We start from the raw sequence: 13,020 nt of genomic DNA, 5'->3' as shown, positions 1-13,020 counted from the left end.
CCCTAGAAATAGGGAAGTACCGCTAGGAATTCCTTCCAACCCATGAAAGCTAACATAGAGTTTACTGTTTATATAGGCCGCCATGTTATATTGGTATGAACTGGCAGAAAGAAAGAAAGGCACTAAACCAATCCCAATGTTTAAATAACCAAATAAAGCTGTACCCCCGTCACATGAAGTGGGCCCTGAAAGAGGTGTTCACGGGTTCACTTTTCACATGGGAGGAGGGCGGATTCGGGATGACACACTTGTGGGTTAACTGGGGACCAGCAAAAGAATATTGCTCATAGTAACAGTGTCACAAACCGATTTGGATTTGATTAATAGGGAAAGGTCATCCAATCTCAATCTGTAATTTAACATGACAAGTGTGAGGGGTGAGTAAGAGCTACTTCACACTTTGAGAAGGAATCGTGTTTGCCAGTGATATACAGATGGTTCCCATAGCGAACACGAAAAAGTGTGAAGGACAAAGAAGCGTTCCTAAAACATTTTGTTAGCCACGCTCCAAGCACAGAGGACCTTGGCAACGGTTTTAACACCATGTGTTATTAAGGTGCCTCTACTCTTCATACTACTAAAGGGAATGTTGATGGAGGCTCCGCAAAATAATGGTGTTAACCAGAAAATGTTAAAACGCTCTTAACTAATGGGGAGTTGGGAATTACAGTTATGTAAGGGGGGAACTACAGCCCCCAAAGTTCTTTGGGGAAAGCCCAAATGGATGTTGAGGATGTGACATTAGGGCCAAGAGTAGCAGCCTCTGGCTATTCCGCCTGAGCCCCAGCCATTCCCCACTATAACCATGCCTGGGTTCCCAAATCCAGCCTACTGTTAGGTGTGGAAGATGCTCTCGCCTCACTTCTTGTTGGCATCAGTCTGCCTCGGGAGACAATGGAAGATGACGTCAAACTGTTGGAAATTTAGAGCTCCTGCTGTGGCTGTAGAGACCGATGTGGGAGACATGTTTTGTTGCAGCTGGGGCAGATGAAGGCATCCGGTTGTGCTGCTGGAGATGCACTATGGCGTTTCTTCTGCCTGCATTCCTTCTAGCAGTCATTCCTTCTCTGCTATGGATGCACAGCCTAACTGTCTGTCTCCAGACACTGAGGTTGTCTGGAACGGATTTCAACTGCCAGCCCAAGCAGCTTCTGTATATGGAACAGGAGGAGACACCCTCTTGTTCTTCACTTGAAGCATCAATTATGTCTTTGGCCAGCCCCAGGTAGGACATACATGAAAGCCCTATTTATTATCACTGTGCTGGTGCGGGAGGCAGGAGTAGAACAGAGGAAAACACAGCTGTGACTGACTGGCTGAAAGGGGTCTGTGAGGTAAAATACCCCAAAAACTGTATTATTGCAACAACAGAGCTCACAGAGATGATGCAGCCCCCACAATGAAGCAAAATCATGCGGTTGCCTCAGGTAGCAGATCGACTTTTATTAAGAGTGGTACAGTGAAGCCTTTGCCAACCTTGTGTCTGTGCTGGTTGGAGCTGCAGGGAGTTGTAGGCCAAAGGACTAGCATAATGGGTGGGAGATAGATCCCATTTTCAGGGCACAATCCAATAGGAGTTCTGAAGTGAATGGAATTGCTCACAAGCCTGGTTTTGATGGGTTGTGCCCTGCTTTAGGGAGCAGTGCAACTTGGATTTTCTACCTCAGGCACCCAACATGTATTGCACTTCTGAAAATAAAATTTTATAAAGCCAGAAAAATCAAAATGTCTTTGTCAAGTGCTCTTTCCAAGGAGAAAACATTTTTATATATGTTGGGGTTGAATTATCTGTGGAGTGAGATCATTTGCTGTTGTCAAATCTGGAGCTAGCTATATGACACAACCGTAAAAAGTCTAAAGTGTTTCCGATTCATGACCATTTAATTCCATTTAACGTACATTTTAATTCAAATTAGCTAAATTCACACCTATCTTGTTTTAACTGTCAAATAGAACTTCTTGAATGCAGTTCTATGTCTGGTAGTTTCAGTTCTTTAACTGATATACCATATATACTCGAGTCTAATGCGCCATCAAATCTAATGCGCACCTCAATTTTCAGAACCTTGAAACCAAAATATAATTTGCTGGCTAATGTCAGTGTGCCATCAAATCTAATGCACACCTTTATTTTCCCAATGTAATTTGGCCAAAAAAGGTGCAATCTGAGAAACATATGGCCAACATCGGGTCAAAACAGCATAAGAGTGAGTTGATGTGGTGGGTATGGTGTTTGGGGAAAAGAGAAGTTGAGAATTCCCTGATCAATCCTCTTTAAGTTTCTGGGCAAAGTAGAATTATCTTACAATACTGAAGATCTGTACAGTAATTTATTTTTTGCATTTAACAGGTCCTAAGAAGGAGATTGCACTGCAGCAAATGTAAACAAAATAACAACTGAAATAAGTAATGTGAGTTAAGAAGAAGAAAACATACCTAGAATCCCTGTGGAGGTTTGTAGACTCTAGTTTTCATCTGTATAATATTAATGCCTTATCTATATTTGTATGAAATACTTTATTACTCAGCAGTATAGGTGCAGTGAACATAAATATACTGTAATTATATTATTATTTACAGGGGTATTCAATGTATGCATAAACCTCATGAGGTGTTAGTAAGATTTCCAGAACAAAGCTGCCATGCTGAATAAATATCATTCTATCCAAAAACCTTATAGCTCTGCATAAAAATACTGCATCTCACAAGGTCAGTTGTTTTGCATATTTAAGATTTATAATAATGTCCTAAAAGTAAGACTTCATAAGTGACATTTTGTATCCTAATGTAGAAGCAATTAAAAATGCCTCAAGAACAATGAAAAAAGATGTTACCTCAAGCACACCATTGCAGTAAAAGTCCTTGTTTTTAGATGGTAAACATGATTGAAATGCAAACCAAAATGCATTTTCCTTTTGTAATTTTAAATGTGGAAATCCATAGGTGTTAATGTAACGTCAGCATCAAGTTGGGAAAAGACTAGGAAGAGACATACATATATTCACACACCATGCCTAGTGTGCTTTTTTAGATTCTGGATTAATCAGAAATACTTTTTTTTTCCCCTTCAAAAAAAACCCACCCTTTCCCCCCAAAAGAATTTTCTGAAACAATTCTGAAAACTTCAAGACTCCTACAATTTTATATTTGAATGAGTAGAAAAAGGGTGTTGATTGCATGTTTATGAAGTGACCAGTTACAGTTTTCGTGATGCTTTTAAAAGAGGCACATGCAAAAGAAACATCAAAGGGAAGAACAAAATGAAAGATGTAGATTATGGAAAATGTATAAGTTAATACATCACTAAGGAATTCTGGGCTTATTTGCTTTTCCCCAAGAAAGAGAGTAGATGCATTTATACCACATGTATATCAGAAATTTAAATAAACTTATTTATTGAATTAGCCACATGAGAAAGCCATTAAGATTCAGAATTTTATAAACTGAATGTTAAAGGCTTTACATATTTAACTGCTAATTGTAAATATTGTTACAATTTGCTTTTAACAAGGGGGGGGGGAGTCATGCTGAAAATGTCATAATTATGTTTAAATCCATAATTTTAAAAGAAAACGTATGAGTTCCTATTCTGTGAGTTCATGTTCTGTGCATGTAACTCTTCATTAGTATTATACAGATATATTTTAAAATGTAGTTCAGGCAGTTTTTAAACAAATCAAAATGATTTTAACATAATTATGATATTTATACTTTTTCAACCCCCTACCATTGCTAAAACTGAATTGGAAAAAATAGTTTTGGTGGAGTTTAAATATCTGAATTAACAGAATTGCTCAGTTAGCCAGATTGTCATAATTCTGCTCCCCTCCCCAACCGCCATTACAGAGTTTTTACAGTTCTTATATGACAAATAGAAGTATATTTCTGCTACCCCATTCTTGATGTCCAGAGTATAAACCACAAGATGTTCTAGTCTTTGGGATTTATACAATTTGAAATTATTTTGAAAGATTTCTGTATTGCTTCATGTTGTCACAACAGTTTTGCCTATTGAACTACAGGTACCATATATACTTAAACTGCTATAGATTTATGGTCTGTTATAAATTAAGACAGTGAATAAATAGAATCACATTTCATAGAATTGTACTTCCGGTATTTCAACAACATTGGTGTAGAGACACCTACAGAGTTAATTTGCTTCTCTATAAAGCAAATCTGAGTTCTTGAATTTTAAAACACTGGTAACTGGGTGTGTCCATTCTAGAGAAAGGTGTACTACAGTCAACTAATAAGTTATACACACAAACCGACCTTGTTTGGTTTTTTTTTAATAAACCTTTGAAGTATTTTAATTCTATTTTATTTTTTTACAACACAAAGGGGCAGAAGTCACCATTAGCGCTTCAGGATTTAGAATATACATGGTCCACGAAATGATTTGTAAAAATATTTTTACATTATACATTGCAGCATTTAAACTTCTGGGTTAGCGCTTCTACTCTCTCCTGAAAAAAAGCACACCAGAAGTTTCCTATAACCAGTGATATGGTCTGGTGCGTGAGCATTCGTAGCAGCCTTCCACTGATATATTGCTAATCTACTCTCAGTTATCATGAAGATGTTAAAAGAGTATTTCAAGATCCAGGTAAACAGAAGTTCTATAATCTACCCTGGATTGAAAGCGCTTCAAAATAACCAAGGCCAAGGAGGAAGAACAGCCATCAGCCAGCTGCATAGCTGCTCAGGAATGAGTAAAACATGGGGAGTTTCAAGGGCTTTTGGTCCTTGCGACACCAAGCGATAACAGTTCCTTCATTATTTGCTGTGTACAGATGATGGCCATCACAGGAAAATGTAAGGCTGTAAAGAAAAACAAAACAAAAAATTTGTCACATCTCACGGGTTATTGACAATTTTAAACCGTAACACTAAGGATGCTCCTCAAAGGGGTTGGGGGGGGGTCTCAGTTTTAATATACCTGTGCTAATACATACATTTATTTTCAACACTGACACCCTGCCTTTCTAAAAAAAAAAAAGTCTCGTACAAAACAGCACGTTGTACATTCACTCAATTCCGAAAAACGTTAGGAATGTTTGCAACAGCTCCTCCACCCTCACCCCTGAATAGGTCCCAAGGAAACTGCCGCACATCAAGTCTAAAGTCTATACTCACTCTTATTTTATTCTAATTCTTTGCAAGCTTTCTCTCTCCCCCCCCCCACTCCCGCATCCCAGCTGCCTCTTGTGCTGGAGTGCAGAGTCAGGCAACCATAAATTTCCTTGTACAGTTTTCTGGTTTCCTGCAAATCTTAGGGGTCAAAAGAAAATGTATGTGAAATATCTATGGAAAGAAATATATGTGGCTACGCTCCTGACGTGCCTTTACTAGCCCACTGCAGAAGAAATGGCTTTTGAAAGTAAATTCTCAGCATACACCTTTCAGTTTGCTGCCCAATTTATTTGCTGCTAAAAATTTTTTATGTGGTTTGCTTCTGCAGTTTTCTCGTTTTATGTAATCTGACAGATCAAAAGAAAGAATATTTATTCCTCCATTCAGGAACGCACCAGAAATAATTATGAGCACAGCCAGGAAAAAGAAGAAAGAAATCACTGAGGAAGTCATGGGCATGGAAAGGGGAGCAGCAGATACAGTGGTACCTCTGGTTAAGAACTTAATTCGTTCTGGAGGTCCATTCTTAATCTGAAACTGTTCTTAACCTGAGGTACCACTTTAGCTAATGGGGCCTCCTGCAGCCGCCACACGATTTTTGTTCTCATACTGAGGTAAAGTTCTTAACCCGAGGTACTACTTTCAGGTTAGCGGAGTCTATAACCTGAAGCGTTTGTAACCCGAAGCATTTGTAACCCGAGGTACCACTGTACTGACAACTGAACACAAAAAGTGATCAACTGTGGCCCTCAGTAGAGCAGTTGTGAGCCCAATTTCCCCCAATTTATTGGATTATCCCCATATCAGACAAACCCAAATTTACAGGGGAAATTGATATTGGTGTTGTTTGAGGGTAATATGTGGACTACACAAACTAAATGGGAACACAAATAGATGCAAACGGACAGTAAATTCAGTAACGGACAGTAATGCAGAATTCTCAAAATTATCTGTAATAGTAACTTCAAAAAGGTAAGCAAAACATATTTCAAAGGCATCAATTTACACAGAAAACCATGTTCTCAAAACGTAACAGTAAATTGCTGTGTTCCAAAATGAAACCATTTGTTTGTTTCCTTGTTGTTTGTTTATTACCTTACAATAGGTTTATTTGATTTAGAGAATGTAATTTCCCGCACAGGTTTCAAATCCCACGTGCTCCACAACCTAAGGAAAAGACAAAGACAGAATGACTGCTACCGCATACAATCCAAAAACAGCTTTCCAGAGATTTGGCTGCAGTATTGTAAGACTAGCACTTTCATCTCGTTTTGTGTCCTGCCAGAGTCTCTGGTTAAACCTCTGTTGCAGATTTTTGGCATTTTTCAGACGCACCCATGACCTTGCTGTGCTAATGCATATGTATACCTTTTTAGTGCAAGTGTCATGGACAAACTGGGTTTTTTTTAGAAACCCTTTTCATCTGCTGCAAATGGGTCCCTTCTGAAGCAAGAGCGCCCTCCCTGCTTCACAACCTTGTTGTAAAGCTGAGAAACTAGGGTTACTGTATGGAGGAAGCTGTCCCCTTTGCTCCACAGAAATAACATCTTCAGAACAGATGCATGGAAAAAGAAGTATGGCACAGAGTTTCCCAAAGAATAGCTTTTATAAGGAGCACTTGCAATCAAAAAGGAAAATTGTCTCTCGTAACCACTCACCGTACAACTCCATTTTCCAGCCCTCCAGCAATCACATTGATAGAGACTCCTTCAGGCTGGTTAGAGAAAGCAACAGAGCATATAATTTCCCTGCAGTGCACATGTCCCACAAGATCACCGTTCACGGTCCAAAGTCTCAGATCGCTGCCACCACCAACTGAAACGCAATAGAACAGCTGCATTAGCAAAATAAAATCCAGAACATGATCTAGATGAAACAATATACTACCCAAAAGACCACTCAAAAGAATGAAGGGCTAGCATACAATCATATGCAAGCGCTGACATTACATTTTCTGATACTGACTATTTCTCAAAAACATAAAATCCAAATGACACAGAAGCAATAGCATTATCAATAGGTAATACCAATCACACCTAACAACCACTAACAAACTGAAGGTGTTACTGGACTGCAGGGGGACATCTTTGTCAATATAAGGGGCACCCCTAAATTGCTCTAATCTGGGGGATCTCAAACATTTTCCCATTTCTTTTATTTCAAACATTCACATACAGCTTCTTAGATATAAACTACTTCTCGATTTGAAGCACGATTAAAACGTAATATCAATGGATACAATAAGGACTGGCAACAGACAAAACTTCTATTTCCAGCAGTCCAAGTAAAGACATGCAAGATGTAATGGCCCAACTGATGGAAAGGTCAGCACAGAACCAATGCATTTTCTGGCTTCCTACCAGGCTATGCTTAGGGATGTACTGGAGAAAAGTATATTTCTTCCCCCAGGAGATATCATATGGCCTAAACGGGAATGCAAAAAGATTGCCTTCTGAAATGCGCCTTGAGCTACTTTTACAATTGTATTACATCAGTGTGATGAGAGCATCCAACATCTGGAAGAAAATGTAAGTTACGTGAAGCCACTTCCTGGTGTGCAGACTGACATAATGGATATTTGACCATTACTTCACCTAATTAACAAACAGAACTGAAATGCCAGATTAATAGAATCACAGAGTCAAACAGGGTCTTGTAGGCGATCTAGCCTTTGTGAACTAAAGCACCCCAAACATAATATTTTTCGCTCCATACGGCGCACCTAGTTTTTAGAGGAGGAAAACAAGAAAAAAAATATTCTGAATGAAACAGTGGGTGTATGATATTTGTGGTTTATGCTGTGGCCACAGACATGTGATTTGACGGTGAGTTTGGAGAATCCATGTGGATTCGTGCTTTGTAACCACATTTTTGTGCCATTGTGGCCCCACGAAACAGTGGATGCGTGCTTTTTTTGGTGAAGGCTATAGCCATGGACATGCTATGTGATCTGATGGTGAATCTGGGGTGACCCAATGCAAAAATCCTGAAGATCCATGTGCTTTTACCTGCCCCCTCCCAGGAGGCCTCCTTTATCTCTAGCGTCCCTTATCTCCCTCCCGATCGCTTGCCGATCAGCTGCTCAGTGGCTTTGTTTCAACACTCCCTTCTCTCTTGTTTGCCTTAGTGTCTTTTTCTTAGCTGGAACAGTTTTTTGCTCCTCCTTTTCTTCTAATTTCTCTCCTCATTGCTTGTTTTAGTATTCCTGTCTCCTCTCTTTGCAAGTTCGCTGTCTTTACCTCCCCCCCTCCCCCAGCAGCCTCCTTTACCAGCAGCCTTATCTCCCTGATTGCTTGCCGATCAGCGGCTTTGTTTCAACACCCACTTCCCTCTTTCAAAAAGAAAAAGAAAAGAAAAGCATGATCTGCTTTTCGCCCCTAGGCAATTCAGCTCCAGGGACCACACATTCATAGCTCAGTTGGTTAGAGCTTGGTGCTGATAATGGCAAGGTTGCAGGTTTGATCCCCGTATGAGACAACTGCATATTCCTGCATTGCATGGGGTTGGACTAGATGATCCTCAGGGTCCCTTCCAACTCTACAGTTCTATGATTCTATGATTCTACTCCATAAGATGCACAGACATTTCTCCTTACTTTTTAGGAAGAAAAAAGTGCATCTTATGGAGCAAAAAATACGGTAGTGATCCAGTTTCTGCTTGGATAGCGAGAGACCCCCTCCCCCCAGTAATTTGTCTGAGATCTTCAGATGGGGTCCTTGTGGAAGGTAATGTGGTGCCCACCCTTGAAAGAGCATGGGGTGTTTGTTAATTTAGCCTTGAACATTGTTAATGGGCCAGGTAGACATGATGAGAAGTAGCAGGCTGCATTTTGTGACTCTGCAGCTATTGCTCAGACAATAGGCATGAAAAGCTGTGCTGAATTCCTCATGGAGGGAGGTAAAAATGACATCTATTTCCACTGATAAGGGGAAAGCGCTTTGGTGACTCACATAGTTCCATGCCCTTTCCCATATATAAAGGAAGAAGAATAAAATATATAAAAAGGAACACAAGCATTTGATATTTCATTTTTTTTTTTTAAATGAAGACAACACACCTCTGGGTCATGACTTTTGATTGAACTTTACCAGCCAATCAACCAAATAAGAAAGGTATCAGAACAGCAAGAAAATCTAACTCCAACATGAATTTATAAAGAGGCAGGTGGCAAGCAGGCAGCTTTAAAAATTGATTAGCTTTAAATCACTAAAGAAAAGGAACAGGTTAAAACTAATATCTAGATATATAACACATCATTTCCCATCCCTACTCCAACCCCTCTTTACCTTTAAGTACTCTAGTGACTAGAGTCATTATTACCTTTAGCTCAAGCTGAGGAGCGGAAACAAATGAAGGTGTAAACTGGCCATTAATCTCTCTAGGATTTTAGAGAGTTGCTGATAAATCAATTCAGTCTCTAGAGATGTGCAGTAACCTACAAATAGCTACAGATAATCCACATTCTCTTCCGGAATCTCCTCTTTTGGAACACCTACGCTGCTTGTTTTAATTCTATTGCAGAGCCAATGGGAATATCACCGATATTTGTCTTGCTTTTGTATGTATACTTAATGAACATTTTAATACAGTCCCCATGCTACCAGTTATTTAATATCAGGAAGCAAGGAGAAGATATAATTTTAACAAAAGCAATTACGGCTTGTATATTCCCCACAGGAATTTTTCTGATACAGTATCTTGGATAACATATCTGATGTTTGGGCCTTAACTTCAGATAATGGAAACTCTTTAAGAGGTAGCTGAAGCATTAAACCTTTGAGAGATTGAGATTCATGTGATTGTGTTCGCACACATACAGATTTTACAATGTAGCATCATTTCACCCAGGAAAATGCATAGTAAACATGATGTCCAGGAATCACAGGTATGCAGAGTGTTTGGTCCCACCTGCCTACCCCACAGCCCTTCAAACCCATCACTGAATGTTGGGATCACCCTCTAGAACAGCATTCAATGGTGAACAAAGGGAAATGAAGCTCCCCTTTAGGTGACCAGGCCACCTGAGCTACACACGCCACTACACCTACCTGTCAAGCCCTACACCTACCTGTCAAGCCCCAAAGACAGGGCTTGCTAAGCCCCTTGCAGATTTTGGGTGCTTGGGAAGCAACACATTTGTTTTTAAAGTGAGCATTTTTTTTCTTTGCAAAGGAAGTAGTTTGTATTCAAAGCGCTTTCCCCAGCGCTTAGAATACGATCTGCTTTCTCTGTAGAAACTTCAAAAGGCAATCAGCTGATCACCATTTAAAAGAAGCCTCTTTCAGCTGATTGGCACTGAAAGCTCATCTTCAAAGAAGGTTGCTCTAAGCAATGACCAGCCATTACAGAGACCTCCTTTGAACTTTGGCAGGTGTCATTATGGAGGGTTCCACCTACCTGCCATAGTTTGCCAGTGGACGAGATAAGGATCTGGCCCACTGGCCAGTTCTAGTTCCTCAGCCCTGTTTGGTGGATCAGTCTTTGCTAGTATGTGCCAATAAGAACCCCTGCGTCTTGCCTTTAGGGGCACATAGCTCAGTGGAAGAGCATAACTTTTGATGCAGCAGGTCCCACATCCAGTCCCTAGCATCTTCAGGGAGGGGTGGTAAAGGCTCCTGTCTGAAGTCGGAAAGCCATTGTCCATCAGCTTAGACTGAACTACAGGGTCTGATTTAATGGTCTGGTTTGCACACCAAGGTAAGCTAGTCTGAAATAAATGATAGCCTCCCTTGAACCAGCAGCACACACTGCTCAAATTATGTCTGTCCTGCACCTGCCTTTGCCCAATAGGAAGGAAACAAACCACAGCACTGTTTTTGAGAAGGTACCTACCTGAGTCACAAACTGTTGCAATGTCACCTGTCGTTTCACTAGCAGACACTGCTGTTACAGGACTCTTGTGCCCAGCAAGACTTTGCACGTAGCAGAGCCTGTAAGAATCAGAGTTCAGTGATGAAAGAAGCAGCTTTCACTGCTGTTGAAAGTATCTGTATCTTTCAATTAATGTTTTATTTGATGTGCCTGCCTCCAATATCAATTATGAATATCTGACTACAATATTTTTATATAGTACGGGTGGGATAGTACTTAATTATCACCATCCATTTTATGATAAATGAAACAGAAGTCAATCCTACATTATATTTCAATATTTAAAATACAGAAGTTGGGTGAAGTCAAGCCAGCATGAGGATATATTGAAGTATATTCGTACCTGTTCAAATCCCAGATGATGCAAGTTCCATCTTTGCTCACGCTTATCATTATACTGTAAGGCTTGCAGACAAACAAGCTGGTGATCTCTGCAGTATGGCCATACAGATGCACTTGAGATTCCATCTCAATCTCAGATGGCTGAAAAGGAACAAAGACACACTAAGTTCCAACTTTGGTTGAATTGGGATGTGGGGGGATGAGGAGGGCACAAAACTATATTGCAAAACAAGGTCTGATGCTAAGCTAGCGGGTGGGGTATAGATGTTTTAAATAACGATTTGCACTTGCATCACTGATAGCTCCTATTCTATACAGTTGTGTTTTTCCATTTCAGCTATCAAAACAACAACATGTAAGTGAGGGTTGCTCAAGTCAAAAGCATCCATACCACTTAAAACACACACACAACCTGAATACTTGGCTGACAAACAAATGGTACTATGGTATTAGCGCTGAAAGGTAGCATCTTCAGATGTCTCACATAGTTATTAGCACAGAGGAAAGCTCTATACAGCTGCCTTATTTGTCAAGACACATTGTCGCTTGACTAATTTATATCTAGATGTGTCTTTCACATTGCCATTGTTAAGAACAAACTGCAGCGAGAAGGAAATAAAACCTTGCCCAACTTTACTACTGTTTAATTCCTCTCTGAAGAGCCAAAAAACTAACTGAGGTGCAGAATCGTCATCATAATAAAAGAAGCTGGTAAGAACAGAAGGAAGAGGCGACAGACAAGAACCAACACTTTTCCTAGATACGCTAGCCACATCAGTGTGGTGCTAGACTCCAACAGCCCATTAAAAAACAGACCTGCCTAAGATTTCTTATGCCAGGATAAAGGTATAGGGCCTGTCGTTTACATCTGCACTATGTTAGAAATCATAGCACTGTGTTGCCATCTCACGCTGGTATTTCAGGTAGAAACAGCAACGCAAATAGTTTAGAACCACACCGTATGTCTTTCATTCTTAAGTATGAGTTACTTCACACGTGATTGGCATTGTGGCCTTTTTTAGCGGGGTGGGATCTGCAGCCCTGTATAGCTGTGCTTTTTTAGGTTGGTAGAGCATGAGACTCTTAATCTCAGGGTTGTGAGTTTGAGCCCCACATTGGGCAAAAGATTCCTGCATTGCTAGGGGTTGGAGCAGATGACCCTCGTGGTCACTTCCAACTCTACAATTCCAGGACTCTGTTGTTGTTCTTAACTGATTTTAATGTGAGTCTCTTTGTGACAAAAGCGACTAACAAATAAAATACATAATAATTATTTCCTGCCCTGCACCGAATCAAGTTGTCCACCTAAATTAGTCAGCTGGGAGCAGAAACCAAAACAGATGCCAGGGAACATGCTGTCACACCATATGGCCTTATTTTGAGAAGCAGACTAGACACAGAAGTTTCCCTTGCATGCTGTCTGTTGTGTGTAGAAATGCCAGAGCTATGGGACTCCCATAAAGATGGTCACACCTGAGCAGAAGGGAATGGGAGAAATGCCCACATTTAGGTTGAGAGCATTTATAGACCAAATATAAGCCCATGCTGTATCAGTTTATTTTCTGGTTTTTAAAGCACCACTCTCGTTTACCACAAACAATATTTTCAAATTTTAACTTCTGTAATTGATGTAAAATAAAAATGAGATCTAATCATGGATCTCCTGCATCA

General features: G+C 40.1%; 1 protein-coding gene and 1 long non-coding RNA gene across 5 annotated transcripts in view; both read right to left on the bottom strand.

Moving 5' to 3' along the window:
- Positions 1-1,862: 1,862 nt before the first annotated feature.
- LOC310674747 lies at positions 1,863-2,241 on the bottom strand. The gene is made up of 2 exons (XR_014509746.1): positions 2,126-2,241; positions 1,863-2,050 (listed from the first exon to the last, which is right to left on the bottom strand). It is a non-coding gene; the product is annotated as an uncharacterized lncRNA (long non-coding RNA).
- An 849-nt stretch (positions 2,242-3,090) lies between these two features.
- Positions 3,091-13,020, bottom strand: part of LYST (lysosomal trafficking regulator) — a 78,397-nt gene continuing 68,467 nt past the window's right edge. For all 4 annotated transcript variants that reach the window (XM_083433864.1, XM_083433865.1, XM_083433867.1 and 1 more), the window contains exons 49-53: positions 11,351-11,490; positions 10,969-11,066; positions 6,795-6,951; positions 6,232-6,303; positions 3,091-4,824 (exon numbers count right to left, since the gene is read on the bottom strand). In XM_083433864.1, the coding sequence (XP_083289990.1) occupies positions 4,686-4,824; positions 6,232-6,303; positions 6,795-6,951; positions 10,969-11,066; positions 11,351-11,490 (606 nt within the window). In that variant the 3' untranslated portion in view covers positions 3,091-4,685. The remainder of the gene's footprint in view (positions 4,825-6,231; positions 6,304-6,794; positions 6,952-10,968; positions 11,067-11,350; positions 11,491-13,020) is intronic.

This window comes from Podarcis tiliguerta, assembly GCF_965153285.1.
Source record: "Podarcis tiliguerta genome assembly, chromosome: 3".
In the NCBI taxonomy this organism is placed as follows: domain Eukaryota; kingdom Metazoa; phylum Chordata; class Lepidosauria; order Squamata; family Lacertidae; genus Podarcis; species Podarcis tiliguerta.
Note: the sequence above shows the minus strand (reverse complement) of the source record. Positions and strands in the feature narration are given on the sequence as shown.